At 43.1% G+C, this 24290-nt stretch overlaps 1 protein-coding gene across 3 annotated transcripts in view; it reads right to left on the bottom strand.

Annotated features, from left to right (window-relative positions):
* Positions 1-23317, bottom strand: part of LOC121723227 (NACHT, LRR and PYD domains-containing protein 12-like) — a 46199-nt gene extending 22882 nt beyond the window's left edge. Inside the window, exons 1-5 of one of the 3 annotated variants that reach the window (XM_042108719.1) lie at positions 23236-23317; positions 22931-22969; positions 22324-22429; positions 22224-22275; positions 21770-21796 (exon numbers count right to left, since the gene is read on the bottom strand). In XM_042108719.1, the coding sequence (XP_041964653.1) occupies positions 21770-21796; positions 22224-22275; positions 22324-22429; positions 22931-22953 (208 nt within the window). In that variant the 5' untranslated portion in view covers positions 22954-22969; positions 23236-23317. The other 2 variants (XM_042108717.1, XM_042108718.1) reach the window with 2 other exon arrangements.
* Positions 23318-24290: the final 973 nt, after the last annotated feature.

Below are 24290 nucleotides of genomic sequence, written 5' to 3'. Positions count from 1 at the left end.
TCATTCATTCATTCATTCATTCACTTATATGCGCAAATAGCGCGCTGGTCGCGTCTCCCCTTCGCATACATCCCAGCTAACAATTTATGGTTCCCAAAACGTTTTGGGAACCATAGTTTTTGGTTTCGGGAACGTTCGTTTTTGGTTCCCAAACGTTCCCCGAAGGTTATTTTTTGAGTAAGTTTTGGTTCTCATGGAAAGTTTGCTGAATGTTCCGGGAACGTTAGTTCTTGGTTATATAAAACGTTCGCTGAACGTTCCCCTAACGTTATCTAAAGGTTGCAACCTTTAGAGAACCTTCCCCTAACGTTCCCTAACCGTTGCAACCTTCATAGACCTTCCCCTAACGTTCCCTAAATGTTGCAACGTTTAGGGAACATTCCTATAATGTTCCCTAAACGTTGCAACATTTAGGAAACATTCCCTTCCCTAAACGTTGCAACCTTTAGGGAACCTTCCCCTAACATTGCAATTTGCATACCAATTTTATTATTACTTTAAACTACTTTAAACTGCATGAGCAGGAATGCATTATTATATATTTGCAGGAATTAATGAACAGGCAAAATTGATGGGATTTATAACTTTAATATAAAATAATCAAAATACAAAAGGTCTAAAAATATATATAAACATCAGACTCCATGTTACCCAAGTATACTAACACAAGGAATTTTGACTTTGGTAGGTGCTCTATACATTCAACAAATAGACAGACAATACAATAGAGAGTACAATAGAGACAACAATATACATTGTGACAGATACCAACACAATATACAAAACAACTATAGAAATAAGACATAATACCAATATAAGTACACATGGAGTGTGATGTAGAGTGCAAAGTAATAGTGCAAATGTAGTGTGCAAGACACATATTGGAATGATAAAGTATGTAATGTGCAGGTGAATGGATGACCCCACTTATCTGCAGTTCAGGAGAGTGACGGCAGTGGGAAAAGAGCTGTTCTTGTGTCTGGTTGTTTTTGTGTGCAGGGATCTGTAGCGCCTGCCAGAGGGGAGGAAGTTAAAGAGTGTGTGTGCAGGATATGTGGAGTCTTTGGTGATGTACTCTGGGACCTAAGCGGGCAGAGACCAAGTCCTGGAGGGAGGGCATTTTGTTCCTTCTCTCCTGCAGCTCAGTGACTGTCGAGCAGGACGACAGCAATAGGTCATCGACTGGAGCAGAGGGAGGTGACTGGGAGCTCCTTAAGAGCATGAGCAACTCATCCATCTTCTCCTCAAATGCGTCCATTCGCGGTGCCATGCGGTAACGGTTGTCCTTATTGCTATGGAAAAATGGATGGTGTTAGTTTTAGTTAGGTTAGGTCTGGGGTAGCAAAAATCTAATTTGCTGTCTTAACGTAGGCCTACCGAAGATCACAGTTAGCCTACCACTCGAAGGCAGAGGACAAAAGTGTGTTGAGCAAAATGTCTGCATTTCAGACTTCTTCGTCCCCGGGAGAGTGCAATAATTCTCTCCCCATGTTATTTTCCCATAGCAAAAATTGCAAGATAGGCTACCGGATCTCAGCTTTTTGAAGGCAAAATTCAGAGGTTTATTCACTTGAATCGTCTATCCGATAAACTGTGTTACAAGATGGCCGCCGACAGTGTACACATTATCTACTGTATGGCCATCTCTATGGCTCTAGTGTAGCCTACATATGCAGGACTGTTCAATAGGTTATACCCACTTAAAAAGCATCACCATCTCAGTATACCCACTTAAAATAGACTAGGATACATTTGGGGTTGATCACAGTATAGCCTACCCACTACAGCTAACTACTAGCCTACATCACAGTAGCCTAGATCCAGCTACATACAGTATATCCACTAGCCTACTAGACTACACCACTGCTGCCTAGTGACTTGCCTAAAAGGACTGACTGTACACTAAAACTAATTAAAAGAAACGGTAGCCTAGTGCTATTATTTGTAACATCAACGCGAGCAGGTTAACACGATGACACAAAACATACAATGCTGCAAAACATAACACGTTGAGAACAGCAGCAAACAAAGACGAACGAGCAATGTGCTCTGGTAAATTACAAACTTGGCAGAATCGGAATATAACAAAGCCCTACAAGTGAAAGGACTTAAGGTTAAACCTTAAACCCTTGCATTACAACCACTAGGCCTACATCATGAAACTGTAACATATTTCACTTACTTTCGTGAGATTGAATTCAAGACGAGTGTAATCCATTCCAATACTTCTTCCAACGGTGTTCACGGAATCACGGAATTCAAACACAGCCCGTTTACGGAAGTCAGGACAAGACTTCAATCGATCACCTGAAAGCAGAGGCGCTGTATTCCCCCTACTGGCGTGGGGGTAGCCCTACGTGTAAGGGAGAGCCTGTCTGATTGAACTGAAGTGAAATGTGAAATGAAAGTGAATTTTCTTAGTTGTGAAAAGTGTTCTATTGATAGATTCTTGTTTAAAGTTCATTCACCTAATACGGTAAAAAAAAGCACAAAAGTATATTTTTTTTATTTAGTAAAATTGATATTAGCCTAAAATAAATATTATCTTGATATGATGTTTACCTTACTTAGATTTCATAAGACCAATCATTTGAGTGGATCTAAATCAAGTGACTGCAAACATTTTGTATGTTAGGCTACTTCAAAAACTGAAATGGAGCTTGTTTAACATTTCAAAACCGCACTCAGAACAACCAAAAAACAACCAAAGACAACCAAACGGGAACGTTGTGTGAAGGTACTGTGCAACCACAGGAGAACGTTTTAGTTGGTTGGTTCCCTTAACGTTTAGGGAACGTTAGAACCCTTAGGGAACGTTCCCTAACCGTTAGTTTTTGGTTTGGTTCGAACTAACCTTTAGGGAACCATACACTAACGTTCCCGAACGTTCCCTTAACGTTTTGTGTTAGTGGGGATACACACTCGCATACATACACACCTGCACACACACAATGTTACTGATTAAAACTTCTGTGTTCCATCTCCCCGTTTGCTACAATGTAGGATCCCATTGCAGTGAAACCGTGTGCATAGTTGTGCTGTTCTGTAACATACATACTCACTTACTGATACCGACACTTTCTTTCACTGTTGCGTTTCTCCCGCCGTCTTCCGCATTCGTGATTGTCAAACAAGAGCGCACTATGCGCCAGTACTATTTAAAAGACTGTTGTTTAAAGTATGTGCTGTCATCCATTATCCAATTCTGTGTTGCCTGCATTGCTATAGGAAACAAACTGCTGTAGATGCGGAAATGTTATGGGGAGCCATTGGTGCCAAAAGCACTTAATTGATTTGCCAGGAAATTAAGATGTGTTACCTGTAGTTGGTTTTCTCCCAAATGTTGCATTATGGGTGAGGGCACCTATACGAAGCAGTCAGTTTGTGATATGAGAGAAGGAAGTAACAGCTTGTTGTGAGGCTGTGGTGGTATGTTACTGTGTAGTGGAAAGTACTGGATTAACTGCTGGCTTATGAAAGACAATTTTCTGTTAACCCTCTAGGCGCCACAGTCGACTATAGTCGACAAGATGCGGTACTGAATAAAACGGCCGATTTAGTCAAATAGGGTGTCATATTTCGTTCGACCTCCACTCCACTAGATGGCAGACATGTCATACTTCATCCCCGAGTCGAAAAAAGGGCACTCTTTAAACAAAACTTTCGCGCTACAGCTGCATTGAATCAGTGCGTACAATACCGGAGCTAGTGTGCGTGTGAGCCACTTTGTCAGAGCGATATTGTCAACGTCAGCGAGTATTTGCATTAGATTATCGTCTAATGGCATCAAAAAAGTTTACCTGAAATGAAGTGTTGGGTCTTCTATTTGCGGACCCTGATTCTGAAGGGGAATATCTGCCTTCAGAAAATGACGGTGATTCGTTTAGTGAGGCTTCAGATGCGTCCCTGCCTTGCAATGATGCAGCTGGACAAAGTGAGAGTTTACTCCATAGTTTAGCTTACACCAAGCACAAAGTTGAATCGTTTGCCCAATGTCACTGGTGGGAATAATGTTTCACGGGTTCGGAGTGTTCATCGGGAAGTTAGCAGGGTGTTAGTGGTGTGGCGAACGAGGCTGGAGGTAGCATAATGTCCATAGAGCTAGCTTCTGTCTTCTGAACGTGCCTCTCCACAATCGCGGCGACAGTAACGTGGTGGAGCCTTTGTCTAATGCCACTGGGTATGTTAGACGAGGTCGAAGTGCTCATAGGACAGTTAGGGGGGAACGTAGTGGCAATGTGGGGAGTCGCAATGAGAATGACAGTAGGCCTAGTCCGAGCTGCGCAAATTCTCTCCACTCGGCGCGCGCGAGGCAGATCTGGCCGTGCTGCTCGGATGGTGGAGGTGGTGACACGCTCTCTCCCTCTCCCACACACACACACACACACATTAGGTCATGCATAGTCTATCACAAGATGATGGGAATGCGGCCCTGTATGTATAGGGATAGGGAGTCATTATCTCTACAGCAAAAGGCCTGCTACATAAAAAAAAAAAGGCAGCCATTTATTAGTAATGATTTACACTGTTGATTTGCTATCTATTTCCCTGCTCATTTAGGACATACACTATGTGTTCCTTTTTGTGTGTTCATGTCCTTGTGATGTGTGTGTCTTTGTCAGCTAAGAAAAAAAACAAAAAAACATCAACAAAAACAACAAAAAGAAAAAAAATACTAACATTGTCTCTTGTCTTGTCTCGTCATCTCACTCCTGATCTGTGCCTTGCCGTGGCAAATGAGCTTTTGAACTAAACAGGTCTTGTCTACTTGTGTTTGTGTGTCATCTGAATAATATATATGTGCCCCATACATGGAATCAGAGTGCCTACTGTATGTAGTAAATGGAAAATCTTTACAGCAAAAGGCCAGTCTACCGCTACATGCATTTGGTTTGTTTCTGCCATTTATTAGTAATGATTTACACAGTTTGTTCACTACTTACTATTTACCTGAGCATTCAGTATTGTGCAATATAGCATACAGAAGGTGAGGGACATTTTGGGGGGAAAGAAGTGGTGCATTTTATCATTCAAACATGCGACTTTTCATGAAAATTCTATAATCCAAGATGGCCGCCACCATATGACATCATAATATGCAAATTAGATATAAACATTTAATCCCTACATAAACTTTGGGTCATCCTTAATATTTCTCTAATTTACAGAAAGTCTGTATCTCTTATCACTTTTAAGATATAGCCTTTTGAAATGAAGATGTCAAAATCGAACGTTTCGAAAAAAAACCTCTGGCGCCTAAAGGGTTAAGTATTGTCGAGGACAATTTTTTGTTGGATTTATATCCACATTATTTTTGTTTATTTAGTTATTTTGGTTTGTTAATATTTTGCATTGTGGGAAATAAAACCCCTTTCAAACGTCAGTTGCTACTGTGACCTGTCCTTCCATCCTGCTCAAACACTTCCAACCCGTTTTCACAATCCCAAAACAGTGGTCTGCCCCGGGCAGTATCACACGGACATTGGCCGGAAAAAAAATGAAATGTCCGACAAAATTAGATCTCTCCGGTCAAATTGTCCGATTGAAATTGGCTAATAATCCCGTCCCCTAACGCAATCTGAATTTGAGAATAAGCCTTAATATGTAAGCCTATATTACACGTCCTCTGGCTATGTTTTTAAATGAACAGGCTCTACCGTTTGAAAAGTAAGCTATTAAACAATACGCATAGCCTATGCTGCATTTCAAATAGGAAGCGCACGCGGCTTAAAACGTCCATGTTAAACAACGAACAAATGAGTGAGGCGGTTCAAACATGGCCAGGCCCAGGCAGACTAGCCTTGAAAGTTTTTTCAGAGGCCAGACTCGATGGATGAGGATAAATTGGTAACGTCTGAAGCCTCAGATGTCCGGTCAACTCCACCACCACCAGATAAAAAGTAGAGGTGTCGGTATCTGTCGGAATCAGTGACATTGGAAGTGGAGTTGCGGAGGATGCGGCCGCTCCAAGACACTGTCATTCTCCGTGTACACTGGACATGCAAAGTGTTCTTTACCCAAAGCATACAGTAGGCCTATGCGTTCTCTGTCTATGATCTGCAGGGTTAGGGCCTTCTCGACGAGGCGATTACTGGTCCGCGGATAATTTCTGCCACAATTAAACGGTATCATTGAACTGCGGCCGAAAGAAAAAGAAGCTAAACATTTCCCAGAATAGGAAACATTTCTTAATTTGTGGCAGAAATTATCCGCGGACCAGTAATCGCCTCGTCGAGAAGGCCCTAACCCTGCAGATCAAACCAATCCAAACTTTTCTCATCTGTTGTTCCTCGTTGGTGGAACACACTGCCAGTTCCTACAAGGGCAGGGACATCCTTTTCCACTTTCAAAAAACTCCTGAAGACCCAGCTCTTTAGAGAACATCTACTCTCATAGCAACACTTACAACAAGTCTTACTGATCCTAGCACTCACCAGCCGTTTTAAACTGACAAGTAAATGTTAAAAACAGCACTCACCGACGCACTTATTCTTACTGTACTCTAATGTTTTTTTTAAACTGTCCTAAAATTGTGAGAATTGTTCTAAAACTTACTGTTTACCATGTTGTTAGTCGCTTTGGTTAAAAAGCGTCAGCCAAATGTAATGTAATGTAATGTAATGTAATTTATTGTTATCAAATAAAGAGGCATAGCATTAGGGGGTAGTGGTGTGAGTGCTCATTCTTGTGTGTGCGCATCTGTATAAGTTAAACAGTCACCACTGGAGATAACGTGGGTAGCAGCAACAAACAACGTAGCCTTTTTAAAACAACGAACGGAGCGGACTCTGGCTGTCCATGAAAATATACTGGCTAGATCTTGTTAGGCATGTTTAAGTTAGGCTAATGAACATGTTGCATTCTATACAGCCTGATTATGTCTTTCTTTAAGCTATATAGCCTGTCTCCAGTTTTCCTCAATTTGACTAATTAAGAAGGGATAATAGGATATCATGAAAATGTCCGGAAAACGAAACCTCTCCATTTTTTTTTAGCGGAAACTCTGATACTGGGTCTGTTCAAAACGGAAGACAGCTGCCTGTTGCCCTGCCTACAGTACATAGAGAGCTGTCTCATGACTTTGGATTAAATGCATTTTTTAAAAATGAGCGTACCACTCTAGAATCTTTGGTTAACACCAGGGTTCTAAATTAACACCCGCCAACCCACCAAAAGCGGGTGTCTGGCGGGTGTTAATAAAAACTTACTAGCCAGTTTGGCCGGTGATATGAGGCATTACATGCATGATACATAAGGCTCTGTTCTCTGTAATTTATCCCCCTGGCAGTACTTCCTACATTTCCCATGAACACTGTGCCGTAATGCTGTGTGATGACGTTTCATACGCCCATTGGCTGCGAGCAGTTTGCAGTGAAACCAGCACAAGGGACCATGGAAATGAACAGAGCCTCTACTAGAAAACTGGTTTTCACTCTTGTCAGAGAAAGTTGTCAACTCAACAATGTCAACATGCAGCAACAGAATGTTACATAAAGATGATACTTTTGGGTCCTTTCCATTGAAATCCACTTGAACGTACGTATGCTAGTTCCAGGTTCCAGCTGGCTTGTCATTGTTGATGATAATTGATATGTCCTTTTTAAGAAACTTATAAAATGAAATCATGAAGGCAAAAAAATAGTGGAAATTCTAATTTTAGAAAGTTACCAGCCACATTGGCTGGTGATCAAAAAAGTCCATTTAGAACCCTGTTCCTAACTCTATAGAACCAAAATATTAACACTATGGTATGACTTTAGCAAAAGCCTGAGGTTAAACTAAATAAGCTTACGTAAGCTAGCAGGCTAACAGTATAAATTAGTTTTACGGGTGGCAAATATATCAGACTAGACACTATTAATGGTTATAACAATGGTATTATATAATCTACCCCTGTTGTTAAAAACCTTGGCATTCAGCTTGACTCCACCCTTATCCTCATATCAAATCACTCACTAAGACTGCCTTCTTTCACCTCCGTAACATTGCCCGCCTCCGACCCTTCCTCTCTGTTAGTGATGCACAGACTTTTCGTTCACTCCTTCACTATGTCCCGTCTAGATTACTGCAACTCACTTTTCCTTGGTCTCCCCACTAAAACCCTTCAAAGACTACAATATATTCAAAACTCTGCAGCCAGGCTCCTCACCCATAAAAGACGATCAGCACACATCACCACCATTCTCCATCAACTCCATTGGAAACCAGTTCCGTCCCGGATCAAATACAAAGTACAACTACTGACCTTCAAAGCCCTCCATAACCTTGCTTCCCCCTACATCCGCAACCTCCTGACCCCTTACACTCCTTCCCGCTCACTCAGATCCTCTGACCAAAACCTCTATCCCCCGCTCCAGACTCTCCACCCTGGGTGGCAGGTCCTTCAGTGCCTTGGCCCCCAAACTCTGGAACTCCCTCCCCCAACCCCTTCGTGCCTGTCCTTCTCTTCCTTTCTTCAAAGCACATCTCAAGACCTTTCTGTTTAATGATCACTTCTCCTCCACACCCAACACATAGCTCCATACAGATAACTTGTCTTTGTTGTATTGTTTTGTTTGTTTGTTATTGTGTTGCCTTCCTACTATGTAAAGCGACCTTGGGTTTGAGAAAGGCACATAAAATAAACATATTATTATTATTATTATTATTATTATCAGATAATAAATTGTTTATTTCTCATCTCAAATCTGCAAATCTAAGCAAAATAATGCCATCTTTGTTTACTTTTCACAGCTGTTTCAGATGTTGCCGCAAAGGATTATGGGTAGGAGGGAGCATAAAGTGTGCATCGATACTGCTGTTTTTCAATCAATCTAAGATATCTGAGAAGGCAGCAAAATTACTTTTTTGGTTTCGAACTGCACTTGCTGCCTCGCTCCCCAGATATCTTAAAAGGCAACAGTTTTTCCCGTTTCGAACAGGCCCATAGAGTTTGGATAACTCAACAGTATGTACCATCTTGTAACCTAAAGTTAGACAGCCATATCTAATGGGAAAAACATGCAACACCAGATAAAAGCATTTCTATATACCACTCACAGGCTCATAAATATCAGTTTATTGTTTCTGAGAACATGTAAGGACTACATCTGTGTCTGTTTATCCCAATAACTGTATAAATTGATATTTCTAGAGTTTATTTGTGATTTAATGTAACTTTGTTTGTCCTATAATGTGCCAATTCCATAACAAAGACTAAATTGGAAAGTTGAAGAACTTATGATTGACTCAGAGGACAATGAGCAACTGTACAACCGGAAAGTTTCAGACTCTTTCAAGTTTTGCTATTTTCTCATCAATCTACACACAATGCTTCAATAGTCCACCAAAAAAACAGGTGTTTGGAGTGTTTTGTAAATGTATAAAAAATAAAAGACTGAAATATCCCATTTCCATAAGTATTCAGACCCCTTGTCATGACACTTGCAAGTGAGCTCTGGTGCACCCTACTTATATGAATGGTCCTTGAGATGCTTATACAACTTGATTAGAGTCCACATCTGCCTAAATGAATTCATTGGACATTATTAGGAGAGACACACATCTGTCTATGTCTAGGGTCTTACACCATGTCCTAACATATTGAACATTGGGGAGGTGGGTTGTGCCTTAGGCTTTTTAGAGATTGTGTGTAACTGTTGGGGGTGGTGGGTGTTTGGATTGTGGGGGCAATAGACAGAAAACTATTAACTTGTGCCTAATAGATATTTTAGTAACAATTTACAAATATTAACAAAGGGTTAGGTAATGACTAGTTTGCTATTATGGCACCTTATTATAAAGTGTTACCAACGGGCCTACTGGGCCCAGGCCCATGGGCTCAGAGGGCCCTGAAGCTCAAGCCTCTGTGTGAAGTCACTACTACGTTCTCCAACCCTGATATCTGAATAAGATATTTTATGTCCTCAGGGCTTTTCGTCAGTTATAATTACTCATTCTGACTTTTTGTCAGACAGTATGTTTACATGCACAGTTAAGTCGAGCTACAACAGCTCAGCTAGGGGATTTGACTGGACCATTGAACCAAACGGCACACATTCCGCAAACTTCCATTTAAGCTTCATTAGCTTAGCAGACGATACACAACTATACCTTTCTATAAAACCTGATGAATTAACTCTGTTAGCCAAACTTGACACATAAGAGACATAAAGACATGGATGACAAATAATTTCCTGCTTTTGAACTCCGATAAAACAGAAGTCATGGTTTTAGGTCCTAAAAAGATGAGGGATATCCTATCCTCATCACATTTACTGATCTATGACTATCCTCATCCTCAAGTGTTAAAAATCTAGCAGTTACAATTGACCAAGACCTATCACTAAATAATCACATAAAACAGATTACCAAAACTTCATTTTATCATTTAAGGAACATTTTAAGGATAAGGAAGTCTTTAACCTTACCAGGCGCTGAGAAATGAATCCATGCTTTTGTCACCTCAAGGATTGATTATTGCAATGCTCTACAGTATACCCTGGCTGCAATAACACCTGTCTAAAGAGCTTACAGCTTATACAAAATGCAGCTGCTCGCACACTCACTAGAACTAAAAAATATGAACATATTTCCCATATCTCTACACTGGCTGCCTGTTAAAAGTCCCCCCCGAGAGTCGTTCTGATGATTCTACAGCACTTTTTGGGTCGTTTGGTGGGTGCTTTGTCTCCCCCTAGTGCTTCTCCGCAGAAAAACCGAATATGCAACTTTCTGGTCAAGTCAAGTTTATTTATATAGCGCATTTCATACACAGAGGTCATTCAATGTGCTTTATAGGGATCAGCCGATATATCGGGCCGATATTTGCGTTTTTTACGTGTATCGGCATCGGCCGATAAGCGGCTGCATTCGCCAATAGTTTTTCCCCTGCATTATTTACATACAGGCGTCCACGGCAGCTCTGTGTTGCTGGAGACGCTGCAATTCACGTGCAGACTGCCCCTCCCCCACGAGCAGAGTGCTGAAAGCCTGCTCTTCAAGACAACAGTAAACTTTAATCTTTCAAAGCATCTTTTAACTGTTTGACTTAGCTGAAATATTGCCATACACTTTGAAGGTGGAAGCAAGTTTGTGGGTCCAAATGGAAAACACGAATGATAGATAGGTAGGCTACTTTTTTAATGCTAATGATCGTTTATAAAACTGCTTGCCATTGTATTTAGGGAGCTGCAAATAGCTTAGTTGTAGGCTATCCATATTCCTGCGGTAGCTGTACTGGTCATATGATTAAGTAGCCTAATGCCAACGTTCCGTGGTATTTGTGGGAGTTTTATTCAGCGACCACTTGGCTGAGTGTTGGACGCGTGTGGTGTGTGTGTGTGTGTGTGTGTCTCCCTCCCTGAATGCCTGTTCTATACATGCTTGCCATTGTATTTAGGGAGCTGCAAATAGCTAAGTTGTAGGCTATCCGTATGCATGCGTTAGCGGTAGCTGTTACGAACACTGGTCAATCATATGATTAAGTAATGCCGACGTTGTTCCGAGATATTTGTGGGAGTTTTATTCAGCGACCACCTGGCTGAGTTTTGGACGTGTGTGGTGTGTGCGTCTCCCTCCCCCTCTCCTTCGAGCTGGGCGGAGTTGCCATCGCAGTGAAATCTGATTCATCACCAGTAATTACTGTACAATAAAGAATGAACGTAAGTTGGATAATTATATTCTAAGTTGTAATTCCCCTGTTTGTCCTAATAGTGACCTCAGTGAGAAGTACCTGTTAAGATGTTCTTAGACAGTAACAAGAACTTTGGATCACTCATAGATCTATGAGTGTTTACGATGCTTTCGGGAATCCCTCCCAGATCTAGGAAGACTATTGGTTGTTTCAAATCTTTTCCATTTGATAATGATGAAGGCTACCGTGCTCTTGGGCACTTTCAATGCTGCAGAAATGTTTATCCTTCCCCAGATCTGTCTTCACACAACTCTGTCTCGCAGGTCTATAGACAATTCTCTCGACCTTAGACAGGCTTGGTTTTCACTCTGACATACTGTACACCATCAGCTGTGAAACCTAAGGCCCTGTTTAGACGACAACGAAAACGATGCAACCGGTGATGTTGTTCTGCGTTTGACTCTGTCATTTAGACGCAAACGGAGGTTTTATCCCCCAGCAAACAGAGTTTTTAAAAACTCCGGGCTGATCGTTTTTTTGGGAAAACTGTTTGTTCGTTTGCGTCTAAAGAGGTACAAACGGAGATTTATGTGACGAGGCGGAGATTTTTAGTCAGTTCAAAAGAGAAAGAGGAAGTGATTTGTTGCTGTTGTTGATATTTTCAGGATTCTGATTGGTTAACATGGGCTTGAGCTTCTCGTTACACTGCCACGTACAGGTTTGGCATGCTTTTGAAGGCATATACCAGGGTTAAAGGAAGATTTTTCTAAAAACTGACAGGTGTGCACAATGTTATTTCTGAAAACGGAGAGGGTGAAATGTCCGTTTATGAAAATAGCCAGCCACATGTAAACATGGCATTATATAGGCTATGTTTATACCAGGGTTGTGCACAATTCGAATTGCAATTCTGCTTCCTGTTTGCTACCTCAATTGAAATCAAAGTGAAATTCAAGAATTGAATTGGAATTTAAGAGCCAGTTTCAATTCAATTCTGGAATTTTGCACAAGCCTGGTTTATACGTGGCCGGCTATTTTCATAAAGGGACATTTCACCCTCTTCGTTCTCAAAAATAACATTGTGCACACCTGTAAGTTTGAACTGCAAAAGCAACAAACAAAAAGGGTTTGCACCAACATAAATGTGATTGCTACTCTGAAATCCATGATATCCGTAGAAAATGTAAACATAGGTCGCACTTTGGTGCAGGTGCAAGTTCTGGTGCATACTATGACGTTGGCTGCCTAAAACTCTTCTCAGTTTACATGCAAATGTACACACAAAGTTTTCCAAAATCAGATATGTGCCTCTCCTAATCATGTCCAAAGAATTAATTTAGGCACAGGTGGAAGTTGTAGAAGTATCTCAAAGACCATTGATAGAAGTAGGATGCACCAGAGTTCAATAGACCTTACGCACGAAAGGTAGCTCATTTGTTTCCGGTGGAGCGTTAGCTGTGTTTTGGTGCGTAACCAATAAAAGCCATTCTGAGACAACTTTGCAGTTTGTTAAATTGGTGTCAGAAGTGGGATGTCGACCCCTACTGGACGGGAGGAGAAAGCTGCAACCGATATCCCGGCGATGATGAGTTTCCTGCCAAGGCGACTCTTCGACAGCGTGCTCGCCCATGGCCACCTGCTGGGCCCAGCAGACGGAGCCAGCCTGCAGCGTGACCGTAACGAAGAAGCCGCCACAGGCCACAGGAGGAGACAAACCGGGCTGATGGCAGCATCCCACCACTGGAACCCGCTCCACACGGGAGCAAGGGAAACGGCGGCAGAAGGGCGCTCCAACGCCAAGTTGCCCCGCTACAATGGTGAGAGGCCGCTGGCGACATACCTGGTGCAGGTAAGGCTGGCAGCCGAGCTGAATGGCTGGTCGGCGGAGAGAACGGGCGTACAGGTGGCGTTGGCTCTGGAGGGGGAAGCGCTACAAGTATTAGAAGACCTGCCACCGGCAGAGCAAGCAAGCTGGACCGCAATCGAAGCCGCTCTGCAACAACGACTCGGCCAGAGAATCTTCACCAGCGATGCTCGAGAACAACTCGCTTCCAGACGGCGACACAAGGACGAGAGACTGGGCAAGTTCGCGGCTGACCTGCAGCTGTATGCCTGGCGGGGCTACCCAACGTACAGCCAGAGTCTACATGAAGAGATGGCACTGGAAGCGTTTGTTTGAGGCATCCACCCGGAGCGGCTGAGAGAACACCTTCGACTGAGTGCCCCCAGCTCGCTGGCCGTGGCGCTGGCGGAGGCCGAACGGGTGGAAAACATCTTCCACAAAACGGAGTCGATGCATTGCGTACGCCAGACATCGATGGAGGAAGACTGGGAGGAGTTGGAGACGACGCGACAGACCACAGCACAGCCACCACAACGCCGCCCACGCGAGTGGAAGAGGCCGGCCAGCGGAGACGGATGCTACCGGTGTGGCGAGCCGGGGCACATCGCGAGGTACTGTCCCGCCCCAGCACCCCTCACGCGCGCGCCCCAGTCAAACTAGAGGGAGGTGGCACGGCGGGAGGGATGCCACCTTCAAGTTTCACTACCTCCCTGGCTATGGACTGCATACGGCTGGGCCTGCTCGGCCAAACAAGAGGACTCTATGTGGACTGTACGCTAGATGGGACTCGGTGTCGCGCCTTGATCGATACTGGCTCCACCATCTCGCTGGTGCGCCCCGGTCTCTTACCCGGCACGCTGGTAGCCAGACCCAGAGGCTGGGAAGAGACAAAAACACGCATTACCACAGTTACCGGAGAGCGAGCGGAACTGTATGGACAAAAAGTGGTGTGCGTGTCCATCAACGTTGAGACGGCGAGCCGCCAGCTTTGGTTGGCTAGCATTCAGGATGATTGCATTCTCGGCCTGGACGTGCTAGAGAAATGGGGGGCTGTGGTGGACATTTCCCGGTTCACACTACACTTAGGGACGAGCAGCGTAGAGTTGCACACGGCGGGGAAGACAGAGCACGAAGTGCGAAGAGCTGGCGCGACGAAGAAGGTTATGGAGAAGGTGTTCGACGCCATACGAGGTGCTGGGCTCAAACTGCACCCGAAAAAGTGCCACCTGTTCCGGAGGCAAACCGGGTTCCTGGGCCATGTCGTGGGGGTGCAAGGGTGCAATACTTCAGCCGCTCACTGGACCGAGTGGAGAAGAATTACTGCGTGACCCGTAGAGAACTGTTGGCTGTGGTGGTGGCAGTGCGCCATTTCCGAACCTACCTCTACGGGAAACGGTTCCTGCTGAGAACGGACCACGCATCGCTCACCTGGCTGCTGAACTTCAAAGAACCAGAGGACCAGCTGGCTCGCTGGCTGGAGGCGCTCCAGGACTACGACATGGAGATTCGACACCGGGCGGGTCGCCTTCACGGCAACGCGGACGCCCTGTCCAGGCTGAGAGAGAGTCTCTTATACCTCACGCCAACACTCATCTTGATTATAACATTGTCACCCTCAACTCTCTCTAACCCACTGTAGCCTACTGATGCTTGGATCACCTCTCTCTTCTCTCTTCTTATGTTTCACTCCTTTTGCTCCCCCTACCCACCCATTCTCCTTTGCTCTCTCAATGCTTAATGTTATTCATTGTGTTTTGTCTATACATGTTTGCTTGTGTGTCCTGTCTGTGTTTGTTTATTATGTCTATAGGCTGAAGTCAAATTATGATCTGTATGTTTTCAATGCTAAACAGGAAATTGTCATGATGTCACCACTCCAGAACCAAATTCCTACCTTCTTATTCTCTATATTCTTCTCAGCCCCTACCCTTTACATCTCATTCACACACCACATTACATACCTATTCCTATATGTCTCCTACAAGAAACTCATCTCTCAGAATCAGACTACACCCGTATCAAATCAGGACAATTTCTCAGCTCATTACAATACAAAACAAAGGGGAGTTTGCATTCTGATTAACAAAAGAATCTCATTCATCCATAACGCCACCATCACAGACCCAGAAGGACGTTTTGTCATCATAAACATCTCAATTCACAATACCCCTGTAACAATTGCTAATGTTTATGGCCCTAATACAGACAACCCAGTTTTCTTTCAGAACCTCTTCACCAGGCGACTTCAATACAGTGTTAGACCCCACAATTGACAGATCTGATCACTCTAAAATCAAACGAATCTGGCAATCCACAAAAACAATAAAACAGTTCATGAGCGATTCTGGCCTTGGCGATTGTTGGCGGCTTCAGCACCCAGACTCCAAATGCTACTCTTTTTTTCTCTCCGGTCCACCACTCCTATTCCCGTATTGATTATTTTCTAACCAGCAACTCTATAATGAAAAATATCTCTGATTCAACAATTCATCCCATAGTCATTAACGATCATGCCCCAGTTACAATTAAATGGAACATAACTAACCAGCAGCAACTAACTAGCAAATGGCGTTTTAATACATCCCTCTTACAAGACCCAAATTTCATCAGTTTTGTTGGGAGAGAGTGGGCATTCTTTCTAGAAGTGAACTACTCCCCTGAATCATCTCCTTCCCTTCTGTGGGAAACAGGAAAAGCAGTACTCAGAGGAAGAATCACCTCATATTCAGTATACAAAAAAAGAAGGAAAAAGAACAGGAAGTAGAACTCAACAATAAAATTAAACAGTTAGAAGAAACCAATGCAAGCAACCCAACTGAAGAAACACAGGTAAAACTTAGGAAACATGAATTCAAACTCAATGAAATAAAAAAAACTCAATAAACACACTCAATTTATGATTCACCGTCTAAGGCAGGAAAACTTCCACCATAGCAATAAATCAGGTAAATACTTAACAAATCAAATTCAACGTAACAAAGAAAAATCAACAATCCCAGTCATAAAGAACTCAGCAGGGAAGCTAACCAGTTCACCTGAAGAAATAAATCATGTTTTTACCAGTTTTACAATAAACTATATTCTTCAGAAATAAACCCCAACCAGGAATTCATAGACTCTTTCCTAAACAGCATCAAATTACCACAACTCAATGAGACCCAAATAAATAACCTGGAATCACCTATAACTCAACAAGAACGGTTTGATGCCCTGAAACAGATGCCCAATAATAAAGCACCAGGTCCGGATGGCTTCCCTGCTGAGTTCTACAAACAATTTTGGACCATCTTAGCTCCACTTTTCACCAGAATGATTAATGAATCAAAACAGAAAGGACGTCTTCCAACTAGTTCCACCACAGCCTCAATTTCACTGCTCCTCAAGCCCAATAAGGACCCAACATTGCCATCCAGCTACCGGCCAATCTCTCTCCTCAATGTGGACAATAAGATAATCGCAAAAATGCTAGCACACAGACTAGCAAAGGTCACCCCATCCATTATCCACCCAGACCAAACAGGCTTCATTAAAGGCAGAATTTTATCCACCAACACCCGCAGATTGTTTAATATAATGTATCACTCCACAAAATTTCAAGATAATACCATCATAGCAACTCTGGACGCAGAAAAAGCATTTGATAGGGTGAACTGGAATTTCCTGTTTTCCACCTTAGGGAGGTTTGGCTTCGGGGAGTCGTTCATTAACTGGATTAAACTTCTATACACCTCTCCTTGAGCCACAGTAATCACCAATGGACTAACATCACAAAGTTTCACTCTTCACCGGGGAACTAGAGAGGGGTGCCCACTCTCCCCCTCCCTATTTACGTCATCCCGCTCGACCGAGGCTACGCATCCGCAGTGGTGGAATAAACCCCCCGAAAATTTCGCTCGTTGGATTACTCTCCATGTCATCAAGCCGCGGCTCACTTTGTGGCTAAGGCAGCTCTTGTCAACTGCAGGTCGGTGCTAAATAAGACTTTCATACTGAACGACTTTTTCTGCCGCCATGACCTGGACTTTTTGTTTCTAACGGAGACCTGGATTGTTGCCGGAGTTGGTGAGTCTGCTGCCTTCGGTGAACTGTGCCCTACAAACTGCTCATTTGCTAGTAGCCTACTCCGAGACGCGTTGGAAGAGGTGGTGGCGTAACTCTTGTATTCAAAAATGCCGTGAAAATCCGGTCGCTTCCAGACTTACAGTACCTTTGAACTTCAATGCATGACAGTGGAATCCAAAACGAACTCGCTGGTGTGTGTGTTGATTTATAGACCTCCTAAGCCAGATAAAGATTTTATTGCTGAATTTTCAGGCTTCCTCTCTCATTTTGTGTCATTGCATGACCGCTTACTAGTACTGGGTGATTTTAATATTCATGTATGCTGCCCAGATAAACCAATGGTAAAAGAGTTCTGTGATGCTGTGAATGCATTTGGTCTCACTCAACATATTGATTAAGCCACCCACATACTAGGTCATACCCTCGATCTTGTTTTGTCATGGTTTTTCTGTAGGTAATATTATGGTTGAGGAAACATCCTTCTCTGACCATTTACCTGTTTTATTTAACTTTGCCATCTCTAACCCTATGCAGGCGGCTAAAGCTAATGGCTGCTACTCTCGCTGTATAAATTCTCAGTCAGCAGCTCAGTTCTCTGACTTTTTTGTCAAAGAGGCCATTGCTACTACCATGTCCTCAGCCTCCTCTGCCTCAGCATGTCATGGATCGAAGCCGGTCAGTGACCGCCATGGACTGACATATCAGCACTCGATCCAGAGACCAAAGCGATTTATTCACAGTGGCCGGGATTAGTAGCACGTCAAGGACTGTTGTATAGACACTGGCGAGCTCCCGATAGACAATCTGACATTTTCCAGTTGCTGGTTCCTGCTGGATTACAAGCCTGTGTACTGGAACATGTGCATGGGGCAGTGGGGGCGGCTCATTTCGGCATTGCAAAGACTCTTCGTCGGCTGAGAAGCCACTTCTATTGGCCGGGATGCAGGCTGGACGTTGAACTGCATGTTTACTGCTGTGACGCCTGCACAGCGAAGAAGGGCCCCACACGACGCTCGCACGCTCCGCTGCAGCAATATGCAGTCGGGGCTCCCATGGATCGGGTAGCCGTCGATGTCATGGGCCCACTGCCAGTCACAGAGCGGGGAAATCACTACGTGCCCGTGGCCATGGACTATTTCACTAAGTGGCCGGAGGCGTATGCGGTGCCAGATCAGAGCGCCCACACGACAGCGGACAGACTGGTCACTGAGATGTTCTGCCGGTTCGGGGCACCGGAAGAGCTCCACAGCGACCAAGGGCGGAATTTCGAGGCGGAGGTGTTTGCCAGCGCATGGGCATCCGGAAAACGAGAACGACACCTCTGCATCCACAAAGCGACGGGCTGGTGGAACGGTTTAATCGGACTCTAGCAGTGCAGCTGGCCATATTGGCCGACCGCCGACAAAAGGACTGGGACTTACACTTGCCCCTGGTGCTCTGGGCATATCGCACAGCGGTGCAAGAGTCAATGAAATGCACACCGGCAGCTCTGATGTTCGGGCGAGAGCTATGCACGCCAGTGGACTTGGTGTTCGGTTCGCCTCCGGAAGCAGAGATTGGAGGTAAGCCAGGGCTGGAATACTACAAGCTGCTACGCGAGAGACTGAAAGGAGTACACGAGGCTATGCGTGAAGCTGGAATACATCAAAAGCGAGCTTACGATACGCGCTGTCGCGGCCAGGAGTTCCAGCCCGGCGATAAAGTGTGGGTGTACTGCCCGGAGAGAAAGAAAGGCATTTTCCCGAAACTCACTAGCCAGTGGGTCAGGCCGTGCGATGTCTTAGACCACATCAGACAGCTTCTCTATCGTGTGAGACTGATTAAGGGTCGGAGAGTTGTGGCTCTCCACCGTGATCGACTGGTCCCGTATCGACCCCTGGCCTCAGCTGAGGGTCGTGGAGACCTGGACACTGACTCTGTGGAACTTGGTGACAATGGCGCTGTGGCTCTAACACCGGTCACCGTGCAGCCTTCACCGTAAGTCACCGCCGCGACAGCGGGGTGCCCACAACGCCAGCGTCGCTTCCCAGCCAGGCTCATGGACTGATGTAGGGTAAGACTTGAGTCAAGGGGACATGGACTAAGTCTCGGGGGGCTGTGTAACGAACTGAGCCTAGCTGGCTTATGACTGTGCTCCCATGATGCTGTTCAGGTGATGTGTTATGTTGAATGTTAATGTTAACCATGCAAGTTACCAATGTTGTGCGTCCTGTCTGTCGTGTTTATGTTTATAGTTGATTACAGTGTTCATAACCGGGTCTAACTAGTGTGTGTTGTAGATACAGCCTCATATAGATGTTTAGTGCTGGAGCATAAGGGCCAGGTCTGGCCCGGAATTATGTGTTTGTGTGTTTTGGTGCGTAACCAATTAAAGCCATTCTGTGACAACTTTGCAGTTTGTTACAATATTGTTTGCCCAATAATAACAATTTTAACGCACGCCACGCATTAATCCTTTTACATCGTGACATGGTGATTCACTAGGTGCAACAACCAACTGGGTCTGTGTAGACATTAATTACATTAACTATAGCGGTACAGGTTCAACACACCTTCACTGGAAACAAATAAGCTACCTAAACAGCCTTTTGTGCATAAGGTCTATTTCCATCATAATAAAGGGTCTGAATACTTATGTAAATGGGATATTTCAGTCTTTTATTTTTTGCAATTTACAAAACACTCCAAACACCAGTTTTTTGTTTGTGGGCTATTGGAGCATTGTGTGTAGATTGATGGGAAAATTAATTGAATCCATTTTAAGATGAGTCTGAAACAAAACAAAAATATGTAAAACTTGAAAGGGTCTGAACTTTCGGTTGCACTATAATATTTTATGACATGCCAGAAAGACTATTTCCCCAACATTTATTTTTGGAGTAAAACTAAATAAGGTTGACTAACATTGCTATTCCAGCTGCTTGAACTGCTTTCTGCATAAGATAGCATAACAGTACATCACATACAGTAGCCTAGCCTAGCCTACATAACAATGACAATGATTCTCAGATGTGTGTCAAACATAATTGATAGAGCTATACACAACTGCAAGGCTTAGTTGTGTTTTTTTTGTACTTTTTAGGGCTGTAACGATAATGCCATTCGCGACACTCATATCCACAAACCTGTGTGGTGTGAAAAGGCAGAATACACCATTTCTATAGTGTTTCACTCAGTGCTTTGCAGCTTATGCGGCCGCAAGCAACACATCTCCCGCTTTACCTACCGGTAGCCAGTCAGTGGTTTTCAAAGTGAGTTTCCAATTATTAGAAGGAGGGGTTAGTTAGGACAGCAGGACGGAAGGAATGGAGGGAGGATGGACAAATCTGCACCAGAGAATGTCTAATAATGGTGCATTCATGGCACTTTGGAATGGCAAGGACCGCCCCCGTGGCTACTTTGTTTTTCCCACAGCAAGTATTCATGTGCTTTGCCGTCGGAATGTGTGACAAACACGGATGCCACAATAAAGGTTAAAACATACACTCACTAATCCTAAATAAACAACTGTATTTGCTTAAAATATAGTGTAAGACGCTTGTGAAAGAAAGATATGCAGCTTTCAAGTGACAAAAACGGCAAATTCCCAAGTTCACATTAAAACTGTTGGACATGAAAGGCCACATGGACTACAAACAAACTACAACGTGACGACAAAAGTGATGACGAGCCCCTAACTGGGCAACTCTGTTAGCAAAATCTATCCCCAGTTTTCCGACCTCTGACTCACACATTAGCCTACGTGACGTGAATGATGCGGAATGATGATGTTTTCACTGGGAAAACGTTTTTTCGAAGCCCATGAACGCTAGGTTACAACATGGCATTAGTCACATAGCTCTTAACCAATCACAGCTGAAACTGAGTTTGCCAAACTCTCTCCATTTATGTCTGGTTGAGACTCACTTTTTGTCTGTAGCACCAAGGAACCAACCTCAGCTTTTATCCATACTTGTATCTCATCCTGACCTGGTACTGCACTATGTAACATGTCACTTTGCTGCACTGCTGTTGTGTGAACTCCGCTGCCCCCTGCTGCTCAAGCCGTGACAGTGCAGCAGCCATTTTTGCAAGCACTACCACAGTAGATGGTGTGGATAATCAGTCCAGTGCTGTATGTGTCCACTTTCTATTTTTACTTTGGGGTAAGGTCACAAGTTTTTTTTTTTTTTTTTAAATACTGTTCAATTCATTCTTAATATTAGATCATGTCTACTATATTAAAATGTCAGTGTGTTATAGTATAATACCTTTGTTTGGCGGAGCTTGTTGGGATCCTAGGAGGCAAAGAGACAGAATTTGTCATGACACTTTGTTACAGGCCACTATTGTTTCACAATTATAATCAAGTTGCTAAAGTTATTCTTTGCATGTATTCCTCTGAAGTGTGGCCAAGACTGAGAAGTACTGTACTCATGCCCCAAGTCTATTTGAACAATGAAATGACTACAACAGTAATCTAATCAAGTCATTATTACCTCTGTTTAAGTCTGAGTACTGGTGAGAATACAGTAAGTAGTGTACAATGAAAGATCTTTTCATGGACTTTTCACAAAAGAAATCAAAAGTATATATTTTTAGATTGGGTGGGATATGATATATGAAGGGGTGTTCACATGCAACTGCAACTAACTGCAACATTAGAAGCCCTATACTTGATAAAAAGAACATGCAAGGAAAATTAAAAACCGTAATTTACTCAACCAGAGTAGACATTTCCAAATGTGACGTTGCCAGTGATGGTGTTGCCAGTGACGTTTGTCCCGGTGTTGCCAGTGACGTTTGTCCCGATGTTGCCTGTGACATTTGTCCCGATGTTGCCTGTGACATTTGTCCCGATGTTGCCTGACACGGTGATGTTGTCCCAAGTTGGGCTCTGGGGTTCAGCTACATCATTGCCCTTTGACGCACTATACAAGGAATCAAACAACACACACAGTGAGGATTTAGAAATGATTAAGTTTGTGACACACCAAGGATCAACATGGATATCATAGTATGGCATGATCCATATGTAAGTAAAATGGGACTTTCCTGTGCAAGTATCTTTGAGTAGTTAAAAAGAGATAAAAAAAATTACTACGGAGTTGATATACAATACGGTTACATATTCATTCATATTCATATTTTGCAATGGAAATATGAACACTTAAAAAGAACTAGAACATAACGTAAGTGATGAAGTATGGAACGCCTGTCAGTATTGGGAAATTTTACTAATAATGACCGGTGTTACATACATTATCGCGCTTATTATATGGCTACTAGACAAAATAATTTAAAAAACTTCACTACTGGCTTCATTCGTCCTCTCTTTACATTAATTTGTTACCGTTTCGTCGTGGCCTTTGCTGAGAAACAAATAGTTCGCAATTTAAAGACCAGCTGGAGAAGACGGATAAATACTGTACCTGTTTTCCTTTTTCTGTGACATGGTTAGCTGAAATCACCTGAAAGATATGATGGTATATCAGTGTTATATGGTGAGCAACAGAAGAGAGAAGGGTTACTACAGTAGTGATAGATTTCAGGTTACGCAGGTAAAGCATGTTGTATTAAACTTAATCTTAAACTTAAAAAATACCATAATACATACATAGTAGATATTTTGGCATCAACTCCAGCAGATAGTTATTTCTAACTGTCTTACGAATATTATATGAAATATGTTAAAAGCAGCAGTGCAGAGCATAGTGTGAAGAAAGTTAGTACAGACCTATGTGTTTAGCACTGGAATTCTAGAGTTCCTGTCTCTTCTTTCTCTTTGAAGTTGTGATGATGTAACTCCTCTTAAAGTGTCTGTGTGTGTGTGTGTGTGTGTGGGGTGGGGGGGGGGGGGGGGCGGGATTACACGTGGAACAGTAATACTTCTCAAAAAAGGAAGACCAGTCTATCAAACATCAGATGCGTCAAATGCCTTTTTTAGACTTTATTTCTCTAATGTTTCAATAGCTGGAAAATCATGGACATTACATGTCATTACACAAAAACACTTTACATCTGAATATTCCAAAGTGGTTATCAATATCCTCTAGAAAGACTGGATCAAGGGAGTTATTATACAAACATAAATATACACATAATCCCTTTTTCTGTTCAAAACCTTCCATAATACCACCAGGAGCGGGTCATTCCGTGTCAAATTAGATAAGGTAGATTTTGTTCAAACCTTGTCTATATGAATGGGTCCCAAGACCAAGCTTGTCAAGTATTTCTCTTTAGGTATGTATGTATGTTTTCATATTATTTTCAGCCCTGTTTCAGTTCGGTTTTACAGCCTGGAAAACACTTTATCTGGGAAGCAATGTTTGGCATTAATATCATGAAACGTTTTATTCATAGCCAGCCAAAACATTGTTGGATGGATGGCAAACATGTTCTTAATACCATTACAAGTTTGTACTTGATGACTTCAATGATTTTTCACAAATCCCTATACAGTTGGAAGAAGTGCAAAAAGAGTGACATTACTAAACCTGTTTTGTATAAGCATTTGGTATCAATTATTTTTCCTTTCTGTACATACAATACAGTATTGTATCAATGTTTTTTAAGTATTAAACAAGGGAAGGTGGTGTTTTTCAGTAATTTTCATTGGATTAAAATAGTATGTAACAGGCACATAGAAATATGTGTGGATGTAGCTCAGTGTTTGGGCATGCAGTAGCAATAGCTAGTTTTGTTTTGCCCGGTTGGGAATAATACTTTGAAATACAGTAATGCCCAAACATGGCCACCAAAATAAGGCATTTCTGAGGGTGTAAAAAATAT

This window comes from Alosa sapidissima, chromosome 11 (genome assembly GCF_018492685.1).
Source record: "Alosa sapidissima isolate fAloSap1 chromosome 11, fAloSap1.pri, whole genome shotgun sequence".
In the NCBI taxonomy this organism is placed as follows: domain Eukaryota; kingdom Metazoa; phylum Chordata; class Actinopteri; order Clupeiformes; family Clupeidae; genus Alosa; species Alosa sapidissima.
Note: the sequence above shows the minus strand (reverse complement) of the source record. Positions and strands in the feature narration are given on the sequence as shown.